This window comes from Mobula hypostoma, chromosome 14 (genome assembly GCF_963921235.1).
Source record: "Mobula hypostoma chromosome 14, sMobHyp1.1, whole genome shotgun sequence".
In the NCBI taxonomy this organism is placed as follows: Eukaryota; Metazoa; Chordata; class Chondrichthyes; order Myliobatiformes; family Myliobatidae; genus Mobula; species Mobula hypostoma.
Genome location: NC_086110.1, coordinates 22,190,089 through 22,215,350, shown reverse-complemented (window position 1 = coordinate 22,215,350; position 25,262 = coordinate 22,190,089). Strand labels below are relative to the sequence as shown.

The 25,262-nt window shown below is 41.1% G+C and overlaps 1 protein-coding gene across 4 annotated transcripts in view; it reads right to left on the bottom strand.

The window, feature by feature from the left end:
* The window catches only part of LOC134356145 (uncharacterized), a 54,075-nt gene that overhangs the window by 1,859 nt on the left and 26,954 nt on the right, over window positions 1-25,262 (bottom strand). The window contains exons 8-12 of one of the 4 annotated variants that reach the window (XM_063066801.1): window positions 24,425-24,503; window positions 21,733-21,813; window positions 11,955-12,035; window positions 8,347-9,323; window positions 4,441-4,520 (exon numbers count right to left, since the gene is read on the bottom strand). In XM_063066801.1, the coding sequence (XP_062922871.1) occupies window positions 4,441-4,520; window positions 8,347-9,323; window positions 11,955-12,035; window positions 21,733-21,813; window positions 24,425-24,503 (1,298 nt within the window). Of the gene's footprint in view, window positions 1-4,440; window positions 4,521-8,346; window positions 9,348-11,954; window positions 12,036-21,732; window positions 21,814-24,424; window positions 24,504-25,262 lie in introns of all 4 variants that reach the window. The other 3 variants (XM_063066802.1, XM_063066799.1, XM_063066800.1) reach the window with 3 other exon arrangements.

Sequence of the window (25,262 nt, the reverse complement as noted above, 5' to 3'; positions counted from 1 at the left end):
AGGAGGGAGGCAAAACACAAGAAATTATAAGCCAGCTAGCCTGACTTCAGTGGTTGGGAAGATGCTGGAGTCCATTATTAAAGATGAGGTTTCAGGGTACTTGAAGGCACACAATAAAATAAGCTGAAGTCAGTATGGTTTCCTTAGGAGAAAATCTTGCCCGACAAATCTGTTGGAATTCTTCGAGCAAATGACAGGCAGATAGACAAAGATGAGTCAGTAGATGTTGCTTACTTGGATTTTCAGAAGGCCTTCTACAAAGTGCCACACACGAGGCTGCTAAACAGGATAAAAGCTCATGGTATCGCAGGAAAGATAACTTAAATGAACAGAAGAGTGGATGATTGGAAGAAGGTGAAGAGTGGGAATAAAGGGAACACTTTCTCGTTGGTTGTTTGTGGCTAGTAGTGTTCCACAGGGTCCGGTATAGGGTCTGCTACTTTTTAAGTAATCTGTTAATGATCTGGATGATGGAATTGATGGCTTTGTGGCCAAGTTTGCAAATGACACAAAGGTAGGTGGAAGGAGAGGTAGTGTTAAAGCAGGGAGTCTGCAGAAGAATCTGAACAGATTAGGAGAATGGGCAAAGTAGCAGATGGAATACAGTGAATGCAAGTGTATAATCATATACTTTGGTAGAAGGAATAGGGGGTAAACTAGTTCTCTAAGTGGGGAGTGAATTCAGAAATTGGAGGTGCATAGGGACTTGGGAATCTTACTGTAGGATCACCTAAATGTTAACTTGTAGCTTGAGTTGGTAGTAAGGCAGGCAAATGCAATGCTAGCATTCATTTCAGAAGGACTAGAGTATTAAAGCAAGGATGTAATGCAGAGGATTTATAAGGCATTGGCCAGACCACATTTAAGAGTATTGTGAGCAGTTTTGGACCGCATATCTAAGGATGAATTGTCATTGGAAAGGGTCCGGAGAAAGTTTACAAGAATGATAGGGTTTATGTACGAGGAGCATTCGATAGTTCTGTCTTTACTCACTAGAATTTGGAAGGATGGCTGGGGGGGAGGGGGGAGAGAGGAGTTGGGAGGTTGCGACTGGATCTCAATGAAACCTACCAAATATTGAAATGCCTGGATAGAATGGATGTGATAAGCACGTTTCCCATAGTGGGCAAGTTTCAAACAAGAGGACACAGCCTCAGAATACAAGCAGGTCCTTTCAGAACAGAGATAAGGAGGAATTTCTTAAGGCAGAGGGTGGTGAATTTGTGAAACTGATTACTACGGACGGCTGTGGAGGCCAAGTCAATAGGTATATTCATTGTAGAGGTTGATGGGTTCTCGATTAGTAAGGCATCAAAGGTTATGGAGAGAAGAAAGGAAAAGTAGGTTGAGAAGGAAAATAAATCAGATTTGATGGAATGGTGGAACAGACTTGATGGGCCTGATAGCTTAATTCTGTTCCTATATCTTATGCTTTCAGCTTTTGCCCCAAGTTCAATTTCTCTTTTCCCATCCAGATCATTCTTGAAATTGGCTGTTCATACCATACATTTGAAATCATTGCTTTCACATCTCTTCAACTTCCTTGTAAAATCAAAACCTTTATCTGTTATTTCATTAGTCTCAAAATCACACCTCCAATGCTCTCCATATCCTCACCCAGGATCAATCAACTTACATTGTTACCTCAAGCTTGCCCACATTCCCAGATTTTACAATAACTTCCAAAGCCATCTGAGCCTACAATATCAGATTTCTGTTCTTTATCCAAATTGCACATCACTGCATACATACTGTTTTTTTTCCAGCATTGGTGTTATCATAATTTCTCTATTTGCCAATAATAGTTTAACTGTAACATTAATGCTCTAACCCTCTTGGACCTCACACCAGTTTATTTTCTTTCTTACTTTTTAAATCTTCCTTAAAATTCTAGCTTAGTGAATCTTCCAATCATTCTTGTTCCTCCTGAACAAAATTTAGTAGCTAAACTTATATTTTGCTAAACTTGAACAGCACCAAAGAAATTCGGACACAGGAGACTGCAGGTGCTTGGGAATATAGAGTAACACACAAATGCTGGGGTAACTCGGCAGGTCTGGCACCATCTATAGATGGAAATGGACAGTTCTTTTGAGTTGAGACCCTTCAACTGGACAGTGAGCCTAGGTGACAGTGTGGTCAAAGGATAGAAGCAGAAATCATAGAGGAAGCAGAGACAGAGGGTCTCACAGATCTCCGGTCAAAGAGAGGAAGAAAACTTCTTCAAAGTGGGCATACGATGAAGAGGTTTCACAGTGGAGTAACAAAATAGAGACAAAAGACTGCAGATGCTGGAATCTGAAGCAACACAGCAAGTCAGGCGGTATCTACAGAGGGAAATTGAGTGTCAATGCTTCGAGTCAAGACCCTTCATCTAGCAACCTAACGTGGTGAGTCCCTCCAAAATAAGAAATAGAGCTTTTGTTAACATACTGAGCAGAAGCATAGATTATACACATAGTGAAAAATAGGATCCTTCCAAACTGGCATCCTTTCCTGATGGAAATTATGAAGGAAAACAGGAAGATATTGGAAAAGTATTGGCAAGTAAGATATAGAAAGCCTGAAGTTTTTCTTTGAACAAAAAGAACATGAGGAATTCTAACAAAAGAGTAAATCTATGAAAGGCCAAACTGGTAACCTATGTGACAATAGACAATAGGTGCAGGAATAGGCCATCTGGCCCTTCGAGCCAGCACCGCCATTCACTGTGATCCTGGCTGATCATCCACTATCAGTATCCAGTTCCTGCCTTATCCCCATAACCTTTGATTCCACTATCTTTAAGAGCTCTATCCATCTCTTTCTTGAAAGCATCCAGAGACTTGGCCTCCACAGCCTTCTGGGGCAGAGCATTCCATATATCCACCACTCTCTGGGTGAAAAAGTTTTTCCTCAACTCCGTTCTAAATGGCCTACCCCTTATTCTTAAACCGTGGCCTCTGGTTCTGGACTCACCCATCAGCGGGAACATACTTCCTGCCTCCAGTGTGTCCAATTCCTTAATAATCTCATATGTTTCAATAAGATCCTCTCTCAGCCTTCTAAATTCCAGAGTATACAAGCCCAGTCGCTCCAATCTTTCGACATATGACAGTCCTGCCATCCCGGGAATTAACCTTGTGAACCTACACTGCACTCCCTCAATAGCAAGAATGTCCTTCCTCAAATTTGGAGACCAAAACTGCACTGGTACTCCAGGTTTGGTCTCACCAGGGCCCTGTACAGCTGCAGAAGGACCTCTTTGCTCTTATACTCAATTCCCCTTGTTATGAAGGCCAGCATGCCATTAGCTTTCTTCACTGCCTGCTGTACTTGCATGCTTGCAGTGAAGAAAGCTAATGGTGCAGGTAGAATACCAGTGTATGCAAAATGCACTTTGCTGGCTTCAAAAAGAAAAAGGAAACATGCCAACGACGATCAGAAAAACATGGAATAGGGAACAACAAGGGCTTTTGAATCTTTGAAATAGATAAATCGTTAGCTCCAAGAATACCCTGGAGTGTCACTGGAAGAGATATATGAAAGGAAATAATATTGAGTCTGATCACTATTTTCAATCCACTTTCACTAAAAGCATGGAGTTAGAAGGCAGGAAACTTGCTAACATATTATTGTACTTAAGAGGGAGAAAGCACTAGAGTTGAGTTACAAGCCAATATGTTCCAAGTCAATACTGGGAAAAACTCAAATACAATTAGCAGTCTCTTGGAAATACATGGGTTAAGGACAGAGTACAGGATGTTTGATAGAAATAATGGGTTAAGAATTAGAGGGGTGATGATTGAGGATAACCACAATCTTACAGTGTTGAAAGAAGATAATGTTGATTTGGATCTAAAAGGATAGTAAATGCAAAAAATTCACATTAAATAGTTTTTGGATGAACATTTGATTTAAAGGCCAAATAAATATAGATGGGAGGTAGGGTTAGGTCAGTGAGCTCTGTTATGCTGTAAAAAAAAAACTATGTTCTGACTTGTAATTAATTAAAATACTCAAAAAGAGGTGCAATAACCTTTTAAGAGGCGATCTGAGAAGTTAAATGATTGGTTGTGAAGCTGCATGTACACATGCAATTGGGTTAACCCACAGACTTTTACAGACAGTAGAGAATTGTGCTTAAAAGAGCCATTGCCTCATAGTGCGAGAGACCCAGATTCAATCCTGACCTTGGATGCTGTCTGCGTGGAGTTTGCACATTCTCTCCATGGCCATTTGAGTTTCCTCTCACACCGTGGTAGAATACAGGTAATTTGATTTTTTTTAAAATGACAGTTTAATGTAAATAGACAATTAAATGTTAGCACAGATTCATGGGCCCCAGAAGGTTGTTTTTGTGCTACAAATTTTCTTGGCTCCAACAGTGACAGTATTTATGGAAACACTTATTGAGAAAGAGAGACATTTTTTAAAAGGACACGTTTACAGTGAACAGACCTTATAGAGTTCACTTGAGCGATTAGCTCAGCAGTAGGTGCTGGATAGCTGTATAAAAATCTGCTTCCATCAGGATGTCTCTGCAAAAATTAGAAAGAAACTTGATTCGTATCATTCGAGAAACCCAAAGCCTTACCGAAATGTCTGCTGTAAAGTGTTTTATTTACAAGCACGCCTATTTATCCAACATTTTGGCATACTTGGCAGCAATGGAAAGAATTGGCTAATAAATTATCACTAAACAAAACTTAATACTTAAGTGCATGTTTGATGAAGTTTTTTGTCCCCAACAATAGTGCAACATCAATATTAAATGCCCTAACTTTTTCCACATTAACTGAAAGCTAATAGACTTCAACAGCAGCATTATTTTGTTTTAAGAATCTTTGACTGAAATGGGACCATCCATGACAATTGTCTACCTTGTTATAGGACACTCTGAACTGTGGGAGTTTAATTTACTTTAAGATGACTGCACTTATTATTTGCTGGAACTGCATGATGAGGAACGTCAAAGCTACTTGAGTAATAGGGATGAGTAACATCAAAGGAGTGATCAGAAGATAGAATTCACCCTGTAGTTTGAGAGGGAGAAACTAAAGTCAAGAGTATCAGTGTTAGAGTGGAGTAAAGGTAATTAAGGTGGCATGATAGAGGAGCTGGCCAAAGTTGATTGGAAGGGGATACTAGCAGGTATGATGGCAGAGCAGCAATGGCTAAGAGTTTCTGGGAGCAAGACACAGGATAGATTCATCCCAAAGAGGAAGAGGCAGAATGATGCAACCGTGGTCAAGATAAAAGCAAAAGAAAGGGCATATAATAGAGCAAACATTAGTGGGAAGTTAGAGGATTGGGGCATTTTTAAAAACCAACAGAAGGCAACTAAAAAAAAAACACAAGGGGGAAAAGATGAAATATGAAGGTAAGCTAGCCAATAATAAAAATGATACCAAAAGTTTTTTCAGCTATATAAAGTAAAAGAGAGGCAACAGTAGATAGCGGTCCACTGGCAAATGATGCTGGAGAGATAGTAATGGGAACAAGGAAATAGCAGACGTACTGAATAAGTACTTTGCACCGGTCTTCACTGTGGAAGCCCTTAGTAATATGGTGAAAGTTCTAGCGTGTCAGGGGGCAGAAGTGAATGCAGTTGCTATTACTAGGAAGTTGGTGCTTGGGAAACTGAAAGGTCTGAAGATAGGCCATGTCATCCGGACCTGATGGACTACACCCCACGGATCTAAAAGAGGTAACTGAAGAGAATTTGGAGCATTTGTAATGATCTCTCAAGAATCAACAGATTCTGGCATGGTTCCAGAGGACTGGAAAATGACAAATGGCACTCTTCAATGGAGGGAGGGAGGCAGAAGAAAGGAAATTATCAGCCAGTTCACCTGATCTCAGTGGTTGTGAAGATGTTATAATCGATTGTTAAGGACATGATTTCAGGGTACTTGGAGGCACATGGCAAAATAGGCAAAAGTCAGCATGGCTTCCCTAAGCGAAAAGCTTTGCCTGACAGATCTGTCAGAATTCTTTGAAGAAATAACAAGCAGGATAGAAAAAGGAGAATCGGTTGATTTGCATTCTTGGATTTTCAGAAGGCCTTTGACAAGGTGCTACATTATAAGGCTGCAGAACAGCAGCGCAAAGAATTACAGGATAATAGCATAGATAAAGCATTAGCTGATTAGTGGAAGGCAAAGAGTGGGAATAAAGGGATCCTTTTCAGACTGGCTGCTGGAGACTAGTGGTATTCAACAGAAGTTTGTGTTGGGACCACTTCTTTTTACATTGTCAATGATTTGGATGATGAAATTCTTGGCATTGTGGCCAAGTTATGGATGATATGAAGACAGGTGGAGGGGCAGGTAGTGTTGATGAAGCAGAGAGGCTCCAGAAGTACTTAGACAGATTAGGAGAATAGGTAAAAAGGTGGCAGATAGAATACAGTGTTGAGAAATGTATGGTTATGCATTTTGGCAAAAAGAATAAAAGCACAGACTATTTTCTAAATGGGGAGAAAATTCAAAGATTTGAGATGCAAAGGGATTTTTCAGCCCTCGTACAAGATTCCCTAAAGCTTAATTTGCAGGATGAATCGGTGGTGAGAAAGGCAAATGCAACATTAGCATTCATTTCAAAGGGAACTGAATATAAAAGCAAGGATGTAATGCCGAGGCTATTTAATGCACTAGTGAGGCCTCACTTGGAGTACTGAGGGCGGTTTTGGGCTGTTTATTTAAGAAAGAATGTGCTGGCATTGGATAGCGTTCAGAGGAGGCTCACGAGTACAATTCTGGGAATGAAGGGGTTATCTTATGAGCAGCAATTGAAGGCTCTGGGCCTGTACTCACTGGAACTTAGAAAAATGAGGGGGGATCTCACTGAAACCCACTGAATACTGAAAGGCCTAAATAGAGTGATGTGAAGAGGACGTTTCCTTTGGTGGGGGGAGGGGGCTGGTACTAGAGGGCACAGCCTCAAGTAGAAGGACGTGTACTTAGAACAAAGATAAGGAGGAATTTTTTTTAGCCAGATGGCTGTGCATCTGTGGAATTCACTGCCGCCGGTGGCTATGGAGACCAGGTCACTGAGTGCATTTGAGGCAGAGGTTGATAGGCTCTTGATTAGTCAGAGTGTGAAAGATTACAGGGAAAAGGCAGGAGATTGGGGTTGACAAAGAAATGATCAGCCATGATGAGATGGCACAGCAAACTTGACAGGCTGAATGCCTAATTCTACTCCTATGTATTATAGTCTTACGTCATTGCAGAGCCTGGCTACCTGACCCAATGCCCCACACGAACCAACTACATGTGCGAAGTTCACACCATATTGAGTATACTGTATGTTCTAATAAAATAATCAGGTTAGGTCAGCTCAGTACTTCATCCATGTCAGAATGAACTACTTTGTATTTGGTTTCTGACCTATATTTGGCATTTCTTTTGTGATAGCAGATAACCATATCTGAGACCTTTATGGTGATAGTCAGGTTGGATTGGCAACAAATTGTGACCAGTTGGTGTATGCCCAAATTGGCCACATTTAGGTGAAGTTTAGATCATGTTTTCAATTCTATATCTGAGCAGACATTTGTGTCATTAGCCTTTACAAAGAAATCATCAATGATTCATTCCACTCAAAGTGCAAAATTTGAACACCATCATTTATTGTGTTCCTACTCCACATCAGAAATATAGGCAGAAACCAAATCTTCTCAGGCATTTTAAATTTATCTGCACATTGTTTTCATTACTAATTTGATTTGTTGTTACTTATAATCTACCGATAATACTGTGAATCACTTGTATCATTATCCTTTTTTAAGAAAACAAAATGCTTTCAATAAATGATTATAATCAGAATTTTTGTGGGTTGTTGCTCACAGCTTCCCTACATACATGAGGATGTAGTTTAATGCAGTATCTAGGATCCAGCCTTACTTTGTGTAATTTGCTTAATTCATCATAAACCCATTCCAATCTCTCCAAACTTTGTAATTACCTCATATACTGACATTTGACAGAAATAGCAAACTGTTACAAGATAGCACTCTAAGATTTGTAGTGTACAGAAACATCAATTTTTCTTATTTTTAAAGTGGCACCTGTATAAAGAAGTTATAACAAGTTTCTGCATATAATGTGAACCAGATTACATTGTACAAAAAGTTCAGTACACAGAAAATGGCTGCAACTCCAACACACCTATAAGCCTGCAATCCAACTGGTGCCAATTTGTGGATGTGATCACCAAATTCTGGCACCTTCTAGTAAAACCCATTACACAACTCAGAAGCACTTTAAATGAGAACTTGGAGCATTACATTGGAATTCAAAGAACCAAACAAATTCTGTAAAAATTGATTTGTTTCTCATTATCATTTTTGAGAGAACTTACCCGAGGTTCATCTTTGGTTTGGTTAGCATTATGTTGTTGCAAAGCATGCACCCATTCATCCTCTGTGTTCTGGCCAGCTGGAGTAACTACCGATCCCTGCCCTTTACAATTATGAACTTCTGATGGTCTCTTGGAAACAAAGTCTAATTGATTATACTTTGTTGACAATGCTTTTTTACTTTGTGGCAAATTATTCAAGTCAGTATCTTTAAGCATTTTATTCATTCTACCTTCTTTTTTCTGGCCAGTAATGTTGTTCATCTGATAATCATCAGCTATCTCTTCATAATGATCTGCATCAATGAATGTCTCATTGCTACTCAAGTTCATGGAGTCCCCATCCTCAATTTCAGCTCTCGTCTGCATCGAGAAAGTGCCTTGATCAACATGGTTTCTGTCCAATTGATTTTCTGTGCTCCCACACTGCCATTTCCTTTTCGCAGCTCTTGGGCTCTCGTAACGTTCCTTCTCTCTGCTACCTTTTAACTGTGTTTCTTCTATTTCCGAGACACTGTTTTGAGTTTCTGCTGCATGATCGTACAAAGCCATGATTGGTCTACATTGGCCATCATTTTTAACTGCTGACATAGGGGATAAGTTTTTGGCTGAGCCCACACAATTCAAGCCATCGGAATTAATGATTGTACTTGTTAGAGGAGACAGGCTTTTAAACAAACGGTCACAGGCAGCCGGATTGGAGTTCATAGATTTTGCTCTATTGGTCTCTTTAGGTTCTGTCACATATATTCTGTCTCTTTCATTGTTTGATGATGTGGCTGGTGAGAGTAACGAACCTTTACTACAATGGCCTTCTGAATGTTGGGACTCTTCTGTATACAACTCTACTGATTTGTCTGGCTCATCTTGTGTACTGTTGTCTGGAAGCTGAAGCTCAACAGCTAGACCACTACAACCAGGAGCATCAACCAACGTCGAGCAAAGGACACTACATTTGCCATTGTGCTTCTTACAAGGTTCTGAAGTACATGAAATACAAGTTTCTGAAATTAAATAATCAGCTCCATTAATTGTGCTACTTGATTCAATTCACACATTAAAACACTAATCTCATATCTTTCACATCAACTTTCTTCATTGTTATAACTTATAATGGTAGCTATAATGCCATCAATGGAGATGGGTATGATTAAAGCATAACAAATTATTGCCATTCTTAATATTAACACAATAACAATCTGTTCATGGCAACAAATCCTATAAATAACAGATAAATTAGGATCTTGCCTGCAGTGCAATTGGCAGTTTCTATTTCAAAGCAACCCAAGAGATTTATAAAAATACAAACTGCAGGTAGAATATGACTTCAAAATTGTGTCTAGAATTGAATTCCTACTTTATGATGCCCCTTCTCCTGTCTTCTGATCCCATTTCACTTGAAAATTACATTCATGGTTTGCTCCCACGTGTGGTGCCCTGAAGGTCTACTGTCACTTACAAGTGCTTTGAAAATATGTGTAATCATTTGCAAATATGCCTCTTAATGACATTGCAAATTACATGACTGAAAGAAAGATAAAATCACAATCATATTTACTTTGCAACTTCAGAAATCTATCAGAGCCTGCACTGAATATAATCTACAGATTCATAAGATCTAACTAAAAAAAACCAAGGATTGACTTTGCTAGCTTCTTCATTATAAAATATGAAGTTATTTTCCATTGTTCTTTGCACATTCACACTCACTGATGAAGCTACTAAATCTATAAATATTCTCCAATACCTGTAGCCAGATTGCAAGTGCTAGTAAGCTACTATGAAACTTATCTGATGCTGTAGAAACATCATTCTACAAGGGGTCATAACATAACAGAAACGGGGATGGTGCCGGAGGATTGGCGTATTGCTCATGTTGTTCCATTGTTTATAAAGAGTTCTAAGACTAAACCTAGCAATTATCAGCCTGTAAGTTTGACGTCAGTGGTGGGTAAATTGATGGAAAGTATTCTCAGAGATGGTATATATAATCAGCTGGATAGACAGGGTCTGATTAGGAACAGTCAACATGGACGTGCATGGAAGACCATATTTGACAAATCTTATTGAATTTTTTGAAGAGGTTACTAGGAAAGGTGACGAGAGTAAAGTGGTGGATGTTGTCTATATGGATTCAGTAAGGCCTTTGACAAGGTCCCACACGGAAGGTTGGTTAGGAAGGTTCAATCGTTAGGTATTAATATTGCAGTACAAACATAGTAAAATGGATTCAGCAGTGGCTGGATGAGAGACGCCAGAGAGTAGTGGTGGATAACTGTGTGTCAGATTGGAGGCCGGTGACTAGTGATGTGCCTCAGGGATCTGGACTGGGTCCAATGTTATTCGTCATATACATTAATGATCTGGATGATGGGGTGGTAAATTGGATAAGTAAGTATGCAGATGATACTAAAATAGGTGGAGTTGTGGATAATGAAGTAGGTTTTCAAAGCTTGCAGAGAGCTTTAGGCCAGTTGGAAGAGTGGGCTGAAAGATGGCAGATGGAGTTTAATGCTGATAAATGTGAGGTGCTACACTTTGGTATGACTAATCAAAATGGGACATACATGGTAAATGGTAGGGCACTGAAGAATGCAGTAGAACAGAGGGATCCAGGAATAATGGTGCATTGTTCCCTGAAGGTGGAATCTCATGTGGATAGGGTGGTGAAGAAAACTTTTGGTATGCTGGCCTTTATAAATCAGAACACTGAGTATAGGAGTTGGGATGTAATGTTGAAATTGTACAAGGCATTGGTGAGGCCAAATTTGGAGTATTGTGTACAGTTTTGGTTGCCGAGTTATAGGAAAGACGTCAACAAAATAGAGACAGTACAGAAAAGATTTACTAGAACGTTACCTGGGTTTCATCACCTAAGTTACAGAGAAAGGTTGAACAAGCTGGGTCTTTATTCTTTGGAATGTAGAAGGTTGACGGGGGACTTGATAGAGGTATTTAAAATTATGAGGCTATAGATAGAGTTAATGTGGATAGGCTTTTTCCATTGAGGGTGGGGGAGATTCAAACAAGAGGACATGAGTTGAGAGTTAAAGGGCAAAAATTTAGGGGTAACATGAGGGGGTACTTCTTTACTCAGAGAGTGGTAGCTGTGTGGAACGAGCTTCCAGCAGAAGTGGTTGAGGCAGGTTCGATGTTGTTGTTTAAAGTTAATTTGGACAGCTATATGGACAGGAAAGGGATGGAGGGTTATGGGTTGAGTGCAGGTCGGTGGGACTAGATGAGAGTAAGAGTTCGGCACAGACGAGAAGGGCCGAAATGGCCTGTTTCCATGCTGTAATTGTTATATGGTTATAACAATCCTGATTCAGAAAGCCTACTTGCTAAATGTTGGATCCTCTCCAACATTTGAACACTCTAGTTAAATCCAAAATGAGAACATTTGCAGGAACAAGTGATATTTGCAACTAACTGATAGCCTATAGAATTTCACACTGCTCTTTGCAGATGCTTCCTAAATGCCCCCTGCTCAGCATAAGAAAATATTTAAATCTGATTTTGCTGCAGAGATAGCTGGAGTAAATAAGTAATTCTTTTTTTTTGAACTTGCATCTCAAATCTGAAAGTGTTTGATCAATCAACATATTACTCACCTCCAGAAGATGGAATTCCACCAAGGCACACAGGGGATACTGCATTCCAAGGATTCTGTGAAGATGGAACCTCCTGCTCTACTGTAATACAGTACAACCAATAGTATTTATGTTTTATGATGATAATTTAAACTATAATAGAGAGCATGTGAGGGAGAGGTGGAACGTTGAAAAATCTGGACTCAGGAGAAATCATTAGAAACACTTGGAACCAACGTGTTCATGTAGAAATTGAAATTTCTGCCCGACCTCCAAAATTCAAAGTTCAAAGTATACGATATACAAATTTGAAATTAATCTTCTTGCAGGCAGCTACAAAACAAAAAAACACAATAGAATCCACAAAAAAAAACACATAACCAAGGTCGACAAACATCCAATGTGCAAGAAAAGAGTTGGAGTGGCCTTTGCTGGAGTGGACAGAATTAGAGTGGTTATTTGAGACTTTTCTCTTTGAAGCTGCAGTGAGGAGAGGCTTGAGTGAGAGAAAGCGAAAAAGCTGCAGGCAGATTTTTTTCCTCCAGTTTATTTATTATTTCCTTCTTTACATTTGCATAGTTAGAACAGTAGTGATGCCAAGCAGAATAGCTGAAAGCTCCTCTTGAGGGATGTGGGAAAGCAGGGAGACCTCCAGTATCCCTGACAATTTTACCTGCAAAAATGCATTAATCTGCAGCTTCTAATACTCTGTGTTAAGGAGTTGGAGCTGGAACTGGATGAACTCTGGATCATTCAGGAGGCTGAGGCGGTGACAGATAGGACAAATATACAGGTAGTTACACCAAAGGTGCAGGACAGAGGAGACTGGGTGACAATAAAGATGGGGAATGGGGTTAACAACCAGTGCAGAGTAGCCCTGTGGCCATCCCCCTCCAACAACAGCTTTGGATACTGTTGTGAGGGGATGACCTAGCAGAAGAAAGCCACAGCGGTCAGGTCTCAGGTACCGAGTCTGACTCTGTGACTCAGAGGGGAGAACAGGCGAGCTGTTGTGACGGGATTCATTAGTTAGAGAAACAGAAAGGAGGTTCTGTGAACAAGATTCCCAGATGGTATGTTGCCCCCAGGTGCCAGAATCCGGGATATCTCGATCAAGTCCTCAGCATTCTTAAGTGGGAGGGCAAGTAGCCAGATATCATGGTCCACGTTGGCACCAAAGACATGGGTAGAAAGAGGGACGGAGTTCTGCAAAGTGAGTTCAGGGAGTTAGGTTCTCAGTTAAAGGACAGGATCTCCAGGTTGTGATCTCAGGATCCTTGTACTAGTGAGGCCTGAAATAGGAAGATCATACAGTTACACGTGGCTAGGAACTTACTATAGGAGGGAGGGCATCAGATTTTTGGATCATTCGGCTCTCTTCCACAGAAGACGAGATCTGTACAGAAAAAGTGGTTTGCACCTAAGCTGGAAGGCGACTAATATCCTAATTGGGGGGGGGTGCAGTTTAAACTAGAGTTACAGGGGGATGGGAACCAGAGTGCCAGAACAGATAATGGAGAAATTGAGGTTGGTAAGACCTCAAAGTCAGGAATCAAAAGATTGAGCATGGTGCAACTAGTGTTCTGAGCTGCATATATTTCAATGCAAGAGCTATTGTAGGAAAGGCAGATGAACTCAGGGCATGGATCAACACATGGAATTATGATTTTGTAACCATTACTGAGACTTGGTCGCAGGAGGGGCAGGACTGGCAACTCAATATTATGGGGTTCCATTGTTTTAGATGCACCAGATCAGGAGGGATTAAAAGGGGAGAAGTGGCATTACTAGTCAGGGAAAATAGCACGGCAGTGCTCAGTCAGGACAGATTGGAGAATTCATCTGGACAGGCTTTATGGGTGGAATTGAGGAATAAGAAAGGTATGAGCAGGTTAATGGGGCTATATTATATACTACCTGTCTGTCCACAGAATAGAGGAACAAATTTGTTGAGAGATTGCAGACTGTTGCAAGAAACACAAGATTGTTATAGTAGGTGATTTTAACTTTCCACCTATTGACTGGGACTCCCCTACTGTAAAAGGACTAGATGGGATAGTCTGTTAAATGTGTTCAGGAAAGTTTCCTTAGTCAGTGCATAAAAGTCCCAACGAGAGTATTCGATACTTGATCTGCTATTAGGGACTGAGACAGGGCAGGTGACAGAAGATTGTGTAGGGGAACATTTAGCATCTAGTGATCATAATGCCATTAGTTTCAAAGAAAATATGGAAAAGGATAGGTCTGGTCTGTGGGTTGAAATTTTATATTGCAGAAAAGTCAATTTTGACGGTATTAGAAAGGGAGTGTGGAGTGGGGCAGGCTGTTTTTAGGCAAAGGTGTACTTGGTAAGTGGGAAGAGTCCAAAAATGAAATTTTGAGAGCACAAAGCTTACATCTGCCTGTCAGAATAAAAGGTAAAGATAACAGGTTTAGGAAGCCTTTGTTTTCATGAAATATTGAGACCCTGGTTAAGAAAAAAAGGTGCATAGCAAGTATAGACAGGTAGGAACAAACAAGATACTTGAGTACAAGAAATGCCCTAAAAGATGCCCTAGCTGACAAGGTAAAGGAGAACCCTGAAGGTTTCTACGGATACTGTACGTTAAAAGCAAAAGCATTGCAAACAACAAAATAGGTCTTCTAGAAGATCAGAATGGTAATCTATGTATGGAGCCAAAAGGAATGGGGGAGGTCTTAAATGGATTTTTTGCATCTGTATTTATCCAGGAGACACACACAGAGTCTATAGAAATGAGGCAAAGCCACAGCAAGGTCATGGAGCCTATACAGATTACAGAGGAGGACGAGAAGTGTTTACTGTCATGAAGCAAATTAGGGTGGAGAAATTCCCAGGGCCTGTCAAGGTGTTCCCTCAGACTCTATGGGAGGCAACTGCAGAGGCCTTAGCAGAGATATTGAAATTAGCTTTAGCGACAAGTAAGATACCAGAGGACTGGAGAATAGCTAATGTTGTTCCACTATTTAAGAAAGGCTCTATAAATAAACCAGGAAATTACAAGCTGGTGAGCCTGACATCAGTAGTGGGAAAGTTATTCAAAAGTATTCCGAGGAACCAGCTATATGAATATTTGGATAGACAGGGACTAATTAGGGATAGTCAGCATGGCTTTGTGCATGGAAGTCATGTCCAACCAAACTTACAGAGTTTCTCAATGAAGTTACCAGGAAAAGTGATGAAGGCAAGGCAATGGATGTTATTTATATAGACTTTAGCAAGGCATTTTTGATAAGGTCCCATATGGGAAGGTGGTCAGAAAGGTTCAGTTGCTTGCCATTTGAAATGAGGTAGTAAATTGGATTAGATGTTGGTTTTGGGGAGAAGCCAATGACTAGTAGTAAATGGTTGTCTCTCTGACTGGAGTCCTGTGACTAGCAGAGTGCCACAGGAATCCATGCTGGCTCCATTGCTGTTTGTTATCTATATCAATGATTTGGATGATAATGTGGTTATCAGCAAATTTGCAGATCACACCAAGATTTGGGGCGGAACAGACAGTAACTATGAAAGCTTGCAGCGGGGATCTGGACCAGCTGGAAAAATAGCAGATGGAACTTAGTGCAGACAAGTGTGAGGTGTTGCACTTCGGTAGAACCCAACAAGGTTAGGTCTTACACAGTGAATGTAGGGCACTGAGGAATGTGGTAGAACACAGGGATCTTGGATTATACGTCCATAATTCATTGAAAGTGGTCGCACAGGTAGATAGGTCGTAAAGAAAGCTCTTGGCACATAAGCCTTCACAAGTCAAAGTATTGAGTACAAGAGATGGGAAGTATGTTGAAGTTGTATAAGATGTTGGTGAGGCCTAATTTGGAGTATTATGTGCAGTTTTGATCACGTACCTACAGGAAAGATGTAAATAAGGTTGAAAGAGTACAAAGAAAATTTATAAGCATGTTGCCGGGACTGGAGGACTTGAGTTATAAGGAAAGATTGAATAGGTTAGAACGTTATTCCTTGGAACGTAGAAGATTGACGGGAGATTTGATACGGGTATACAAAATTATGGAGGGGTATAGATCCGCCTATTCAGAAATCTGTACTGAGAACTGCCACTGTAAGAATAGATGGAGAAGAAAGTTAGTTTACGAAAATCAAGAGAGGCGTTAGACAAGGGTGTGTTTTCTCCTCTAATTTATTTAATGTGTACAGTGAAACAGTATTATAAAAAATAAGGGACGGCTTGGGAATCAAAGTTGGTGGTGAAAACATCAATAATTTCAGACATGCAGATGACACTGTGTTAATTGCAAGTACGGAGGAATAACTACAAAACTTAATTGATATAATTGTTGAAGAAAGTGAAAAAATGGGTCTATCTATCAACTGCAAAAAGACAGAATGTATGGTGATATCCAAAAATAAGGAGAATCCTATCTGTAGGCTGAGAATAAACGGAGAAGACATAAAACAAGTACAGAACTTTTGCTACTTAGGAAGCTGGGTGACATCAGATGGCAGGTGCGACATGGACATCAAAAGAAGAATAGGGATGGCAAAATACATCTTTACGAGAATGAAGAGTATATTGACCAATACTAAACTAGGCATGACAACCTGCCTCAGAGTACTGAAATGTTACATTTATCCAGTTATGTTATATGGCTCAGAATGTTGGACAATATCTAGTAACATGAGGAAACAAATTGTAGCATCAGAGATGTGATTTTTGAGGAGGATACAAAGAATATCATGGACGAAACAAATATCTAACGAGGATGTCATGAACAGAGCAAACACAAAAAAAGAAATAATGTATGAGATCATGAAAAGGCAACGTAACTTCAATGGACATGTGATTAGGAAAGAGGAGTTAGAATGCATGGTAATATGGGAAAGATTGAAAGGAAGAAAGCAAGAAGACAAAGACAAATGATGATGGAGACAGCAGCCCCAGAGAACTGGAAATACTACCAATGAATTGATCCACTTGACCTGAAACAGGAGTGTGTGGGCCATGGCAGTCAAAGCTCAAACTGGGCATGGCACCTGATGATGATGATGAAGATGATGATAGATAGGGTGAATGCAAGCAGACTTTTTCCACTGAGGTTGGGTGGGACTACAATTAGAGATCATGGGCTAAGGGAGAAAGATGAAAAGTTTAAGGGGAAATGAGGGGAAACTTCTTCACTTGGAGGGTCATGCAAGTGGTGCATGACAGCTTGATTTCAAGATTCGGAGAAGGAAGTCTGAGAATCGGAGCGGGAGTGCGGCGGAAGCCATTTTGATTTTTTCGCTTTCTCATCGGAGTTAAGAGAGGCCGGACTGCGCAGGCGAGTGACGTTGGGCAGTGAAGCGCGGAAGATTCAAAAGGAATACAGCCGTATACAGCGGGCAGCGGAGTGAGCCGGGAGCAGAGTGAAGGCTTAAGGGCTTTGGTTCAACGGGCTTAGGCAGAACCGAGCGAGGCAAAGTAGGTTTAGTTTTCAATTTTCCCTGTAATTTGAGGAAAGGAGGAAGTATGAGTGTGAGGGCAGCTTGCTGTTCTTGGTGTCGGATGTGGGAGGTCCTGGAGCCCCCTAGCCTCCTGGACGTCCACATCTATGCCAGGTGAACTGAGCTGCAGTGCCTAAGGGACTGTGTTAGGGAACTGGAGTTGCAGCTCGATTACCTTCATCTGGTCAGGGAGAGTGAGGAGCTGAGAGAGAGGAGTTACAGGCAGGTGGTCACACCAGGGCCACGGGAGGCAGACAAGTGGGTCACGGTTAGGAGGGGGAAGGGGAAGAGTCAGGTACTACAGAGTACCCCAGTGGCTGTGCCCTTGACAATAAGTACTCCTGTTTGAGTACTGTGGGGGGGGGGGGGAACAGCTTACCTGGGGGAAGCGACAGTGGCTGTGCCTCTGGCACAGAGTCCAGCCCTGTAGCTCAGAAGGGTAGGGAAAGGAAGAGGAGGGCAGTAGTAATAGGGGACTCGATAGTTTGGGGGTCAAATAGGCGATTCTTTGGACGCAGTCAGGAGACCCGGATGGTAGTTTGCCTCCCTGGTGCCAGAGTCCGGGATGTTTCTGATCGCGTCCATGATATCCTGAAGTGGGAGGGTGAGGAGCCAGAGGTCGTGGTACATATAGGTACCAATGACATAGGTAGGAAAAGGGGAGAGGTCCTGAAAGAAGAATATAGGGAGTTAGGAAGGGAGTTGAGGAGGAGGACCACAAAGGTAGCAATCTCGGGATTACTGCCTGTGCCACGCAACAGTGAGAGTAGGAATGGAATAAGGTGGAGGATAAATGCGTGGCTGAGAGATTGGAGCAGGGGGCAGGGATTCAAGTTTCTGGATCATTGGGACCTCTTTTGGCGCAGGTGTGACCTGTACAAAAAGGACAAGTTACACTTGAATCCTAGGGGGACCCATATCCTGGCAGGGAGATTTGTGAGGGCTACTGGGGTGACTTTAAACTAGAATGGTTGGGGGGAGGGAATCAAATTAAAGAGACTAGGAGAGAGGAGGTTAGTTCACAAATAGAGAAAGCAGGTAGACAGTGTGTGAGGGAGGATAGGCAGGGAACAGAGATCAGGAGCACTCAGACCAAAGATGTAGGGGACAAGGAAAAAAAAAGATAACAAAGTTGTTTGCACCATTAGGGATAGACAGAGAGCAAGAGGTAGAGAGTTTCTTAAATGCATCTATTTTAATGCTAGGAGCATTGTAAGGAAGGTGGATGAGCTTACATGGATTGGTACCTGGAAGTATGATGTTGTAGCTATTAGTGAAACATGGTTGCAGGAGGGGTGTGATTGGCAACTAAATATTCCTGGATTTCGTTGCTTCAAGTGTAATAGAATCGGAGGGGCAAGAGGGGGAGGTGTTGCATTGCTTGTCAGAGAAAATATCACAGCGGTGCTTTGGCAGGATAGATTAGAGGACTCGTCTAGGGAGGCTATTTGGGTGGAATTGAGGAATGGGAAAGGTGTAGTAACACTTATAGGGGTGTATTATAGACCACCAAATGGGGACCGAAAATTGGAGGAGCAAATCTGTAAGGAGATAGCAGATATTTGTAGTAAGCACAAGGTTGTGATTGTGCAAGATTTTAATCTTCCACACATAGACTGGGAAACCCATTCTGTAAAAGGGTTGGATGGTTTGGAGTTTGTGAAATGTGTGCTAGATGGTTTTTTGCAGCAATTTATAGAGGTACCAACTAGAGAAGGGGCAGTGTTGGATCTCCTGTTAGGGAATGAGACAGGTCAGGTGACAGAGGTATGTGTTGGGGAGCACTTCGGGTCCAGTGATCACAATGCCATTAGTTTCAATATAATTATTAAGAAAGATAGGACTGGACCCAGGGTTGAAATTTTTGATTGGAGAAAGGCTAACTTTGAGGAGATGTGAAAGGATTTAGAAGGAGCAGATTTGGACAATTTGTTTTATGGGAAGGATGTAATAGAGAAATGGAGGTAATTTAAAGGTGAAATTTTGAGGGTACAGGATCTTTATGTTCCTGTTAGGTTGAAAGGAAAGGTTGAAAGTTTGAGAGAGCCATGGTTTTCAAGGGATATTGGAAACTTGGTTTGGAAAAAGACAGAGATCTACAATAAATATAAGCAGCTTGGAGTAAATGAGGTGCTCGAGGAATATAAAGAATGTAAAAGGAATCTTAAGAAAGAAATTAGAAAAGCTAAAAGAAGATGAGGTTGCTTTGGCAAGTAAGGTGAAAATAAATCCAAAGGGTTTCTACAGTAATATTAATAGCAAAAGGATAATGAGGGATAAAATTGGTCCCTTAGGGCATCAGAGTGGACAGCTATGTGCGGAGCCAAAAGAGATGGGGGCAGATTTTGAACAATTTCTTTTCTTCGGTATTCACTAAGGAGAAAGATATTGAATTGTGTAAGGTAAGGGAAACAAGTAGGAAACCATGATGATTAAAGAAGAGGAAGCACTGTTGCTTTTAAGGAATATAAAAGTGGATAAGTCTCCAGGTCCTGACAGGATATTCCCTAGGACCATGAGGGAAGTTAGTGTGGAAATAGCAGGGGCTCTGACAGAAATATTTCAAATGTCATTAGAAACTAGGATGGTGCCGGAAGATTGGCGTATTGCTCATGTTGTTTCTTTGCTTAAAAAGGGTTCTAAGAATAAACCTAGCAGTTATCGGTCTGTGAGTTTAACGTCAATGGTGGGTAAATTGATGGAAAGTATTCTTAGAAACAGTATATATAATTACCTGGATAGACAGGGTCTGATTAGGAACAGTCAACATGGATTTGTGCGTGGAAGGTCATGCTTGACAAATCTTATTGAATTTTTTGAAGAGGTTACTAGGAAAGTTGACGAGGGTAAAGCGGTGGATGTTGTCTATATGGACTTCAGTAAGGCCTTTGACAAGGTTCCACACAGAAGGTTAGTTAGGAAGGTTCAATCGTTAGGTATTAATATTGAAGAAGTAAAATTGATTCGGCAGTGGCTGGGTGGGAGACGCCAAAGAGTAGTGGGGGATAACTGTGTGTCAGATTGGAGGTCGGTGTCTAGTGGTGTGCCTCAGGGATCTGTACTGGGTCCAATGTTGTTTGCCATATATATTAATGATCTGGATGATGGGGTGGTAAATTGGATTAGTAAGTATGCAGATGATACTAAGATCGGTGGAGTTGTGGATAATGAAGTAGGTTTTCAAAGCTTGCAGAAAGATTTAGGCCAGTTAGAAGAGTGGGCTGAAAGACTGCAGATGGAGTTTAATGCTGATAAATGTGAGGTGCTACATTTTGGTAGGACTATTCAAAATAAGACATACATGGTAAATGGTAGGGCATTGAAGAATGCAGTAGAACAGAGGGATCTAGGAATAATGGTGCATAGTTCCCTGAAGGTGGAATCCCATGTGGATAGGGTGGTGAAGAAAGCTTTTGGGATGCTGGCCTTTAATAAATCAGAACACTGAGTATAGGAGTTGGGATGTAATGTTGAAATTGTACAAGGCATTGGTAAGGCCAAATTTGGAGTATTGTGTACAGTTCTGGTCACCGAATTACAGGAAAGATGTCAACAAAATTGAGAAGAGTACAGAGAAGATTTACTAGAATGTTACCTGGGTTTCATCTAAGTTACAGAGAAAGGTTGAACAAGTTGGGTCTTTATTCTTTGGAGCGTAGAAGGTTGAGGGAGGCCTTGATAGAGGTATTTAAAATTATGAGGGGGATAGATAGAGTTGACGTGGATAGGCTTTTTCCATTGAAAGTGGGGGAGATTCAAACAAGAGGACATGAGTTGAGAGTTAAAGGGCAAAAGCTTAGGGGTAACATGAGGGGGAACTTCTTTACTCAGAGTTGTAGCTGTGTGGAACGAGCTTCCAGCAGAAGTGGTTGAGACAGGTTTGATGGTTGTCATTTAAAGTTAAATTGGATAGCTGTATGGACAGGAAATGAATGGAGGGTTATGGGCTGAGTGCAGGTCGGTGGGACTAGGTGAGAGTAAGAGTTCGGCACGGACAAGAAGGGCCAAAATGGCCTGTTTCCATGCTGTAATTGTTATATGGTTATAACAGAAATTTGGATAGTTACATGGATAGCAGGAGTACGGATAGCAGTGGTCCGGGTACAGATTGAATGGACTATGCAGTTTAAATTGTTTGGCATGGACTTATAGCAGAATGGCCTATTTCTGTGCTGTACTTTTCTATAACTCAAACAAATCATGCAAGCAATAAAAAGTCAACAAATAATACAGAGCATGAACCACAAACTCCCTGAAAGTGAGTCCACATTCCTTTTAAACAATGTTTCAACTTGATTTTCTAAAGTCTTTTGTTCTTATTACATTTAAACATACCTGTAATACCCATGGACATATCTGTACAGCCATTATGCCCAGATTCTGGATCTTCAGTGCATACAAAATCATCCTTCCATTCTAATGGAAAAAAAGTGTTTTCCAAACAAAATTATTTCTGCTTTTTTGTTTATTTAAATTCATAAAATAAAGACAAAGGAGAAGCTTGGAATCTGACAGCATAAAAATTGAAAGGAGTGTCAAAACAAGCAATCTCGGTTCATGTTTTCCAAAATTATCTAATTAATATGGACTTAGTTATGAACTATAATCTAAACAAATTTTAAAAAAAATTAAAACTTGAAAAGTTGGAGATGCACTAAAGTAACACTTGTTGGTTTCTTTTAATGTTCAGCAGTAATCTGAATAAATGCACAGACTTTTTATTTGTATTTTTACTCTTCAATCATTTCTTTCACTATAAAGTCTTATATGGATGATATCTTTGCACATTTAAAACAAACTACAAACAGGACAATAGTCCAGTAGCTTAATCACTTTATTCAAATAGAAATCACATCTCCCAAACAATCATCTCCTCCATTTTCCCCTATTTGTACCCAATCTGCAATAATGGTTTAAAACAGAACCAACATAAAATTTGCAACTACAGCAATACAGTGGTTTCTGGTTAATTGGGCTGTTGGTTAATCGGAGCAGCCGCTTATTTGGAACAACTCTTAAAAAAAAACAAAAACAAATCGAGAAAACAGCCAGATTCACTTTAATATGCCACCTACTTCAGGTATGAGACTGTTGCCAAACATTTTCTAACTAGCGTTTGTCACGTGCACATCGTGTGGGTGACAGACTCTACATCGTGATCACAGCGAACAGTTTTAAGATAATATCAGTTACATGCGTTTGTGTTCAAAAAGCAATGATTTTTGTCACTGATAGATGGCAAGAAATAAGCAATAAGAATAAGAACTGTTTTGCTCACCGCAGTGTCAAGAATTCAGAAATGCCAGAAACGGCTGGGAGTGAAAAGGAAACAATTTCACTACTTCAACAAGTTAGGAACACTACGAAGAATTTGAAGGTATTGTGACGAGAATACACATAAAATTAAGATGTTTGCTGGCCTGGGTTAGCATCAGTGACATCAGCAAGTGGTCTGCCACCTGCCCTCAGGGGAAGGAGAGATAAGGAACAATGGAGCAGCGTCTGGAGATGTGTAATGAAGGAACGGGGGAGAGAGAGCTGTCTGGAGCGGCTCCCCCTTTGAACCCTGAACTGTTTGAAGTGGTGGACAGGCGATGCCCCAGCAGGGGGATAAAAAGGGACAGGTTCGCTAAGGCAGGTCACACGCCACCCGAGGTAACGAGACCCTGGAAGCGGTACGCCTCTCACAAGTCGGTGGGAAGTACCAGACAACGGCCAGGGTGGAAAGGTATGATCAGCGGGAACCCGGTGTGTGTCCGCCCTTGCCTGGGTGCCGGGTTCACTGCAGAGGATCGACCGCATCTGGAGGAGGGGTCACAGTCGGTGACCTCAGGTGACATCACCAAGGACCTGCCCAAAAAGCTGCTTGTGAGCCATATCGCCGGTCTGTGAGTGAAGCCGTGTCTGAATGATCAGTTGTTCCTGTTCCCTCTCTCTCTCCCCGCACGTTGTCCATCGCCATGGAAACGATTACTGCAAACTGAACTACTAAACTGGACTAAACTTTGAGTCACTTTGAAATTTGATCATTTACCCCTAGACAACGATAGAGCTTGATTGATGCTGTTATCTTAATTCCGTGCACATGTGTGTTTATAATCGCTGAACTGTTGCATTTATTATCCTTTCGATTACTGTGTTGCTTGTTTCTTTAATAAAACTTTCTTAGTTCTAGTACTCCAGCCTCCAACTGAGTGATCCATTTCTGCTGGTTTGGCAACCCAGTTACGGGGTACGTAACAGTATCAACCACCATCTTGAATCCTACCTTTGGCTCCAAGCAGCTGCTTGCATGCAACAGCGGCCACACCCCAGAATGCGGCTTAGGCAGACAGGCTAAACCAGGTGAGGACAGCCAGTGGATCTCATACCCGGTGAGACGAGGACATGTTTGTCCTCACATGCGAAGTCAGCTCTGGTGGACTGGGTGGATGAGATCTACAGTGAGATCCAACAGCCAAGAAGGTAGGAAGGTGGTTATGCAACGCCACGTGGAGAGCGAAAGGCATGACCAGGCACAGAAGTCATGGACATCCAGCACAACCAGTGAAGACCCAAGTTGTGACATTTACTCACCCCACTGGACTCAGACTTCCAACTTCTAGAGAGTGGAATGGTCCAGGGCAATGGCTTTATACTTTAAAAACTCTCCCATACCAGTTTCCAGTCATCATCAGATACCACAGACAACCACCAGTTGGAAGTACTCTAATTTGTTCTGTATTTTAATTTAAAGACATAATTTGTTACTCAGTGAAATGGTAGTTTGTATTTTTTTAATACCATTTTAACTATTTCCATGAACCTTCAGCTAATTGGGGCAGCTGCTTAATTTGGTCAAAAATGTACATGTCCCGATATGTCCCCATTAACTGGAATCCACTGTATTTGTTTGCAACTGAGCAGTAAAACACACCAATAGAAATGAATGTACCAGGCAACATATTTTAAGAAACAATTTCAAAAGGCTTAAGTTTTTAAGACTTGATAATTCACTTGGAAAAATATGAATGCTGAAATTGCTCACCTTTTATATTATTTAAGGCTTCTTCTTGTTGAGAAGAAATCATTAGCATTACTTCTGGTACAGTGAAATTTTTTCCCTTCTATTAAAAATAGTAAAAATTAAAATGATCATTTTTTTTCTTTACTAGAAAGCTTGGAACATTGATATTTTATAGAACATAGAATAGTACAGCACAGTACCGGCCCTTCGGTCCACAATGTTGTGCCGACCCTCAAACCCTGCCTCCCATATAAGCCCCCACCTTAGATTCCTCCATATACCTGTCTAGTAGTCTCTTAAACTTCACTAATGTATCTGCCTCCACCACTGACTCAGGCAGTGCATTCCATGCACCAACCACTCTCTAAGTAAAAAACCTTCCTCTAATATCCCCCTTGAACTTCCCACCCCTTACCTTAAAGCCATGCCCTCTTGTATTGAGCAGTGGTGCCCTGGGGAAGAGGCGCTGGTTATTCACTCTATCTATTCCTCTTATTATCTTGTACACCTCTATCATGTCTCCTCTCATCCTCATCCTCTCCAAAGAGTAAAGCCCTAGCTCCCTTAATCTCTGATCATAATGCATACTTTCTAAACCAGGCAGCATCCTGGTAAATCTCCTCTGTACCCGTTCTAATGCTTCCACATCCTTCCTATAATGAGGTGACCAGAACTGGACACAGTACTCCAAGTGTGGCCTAACCAGAGTTTTATAGAGCTGCATCATTACATCGCGACTCTTAAACTCTATCCCTCGACTTATGAAAGCTAACACCCCATAAGCTTTCTTAACTACCCTATCCACCTGTGAGGCAACTTTCAGGGATCTGTGGACATGTACCCCGAGATCCCTCTGCTC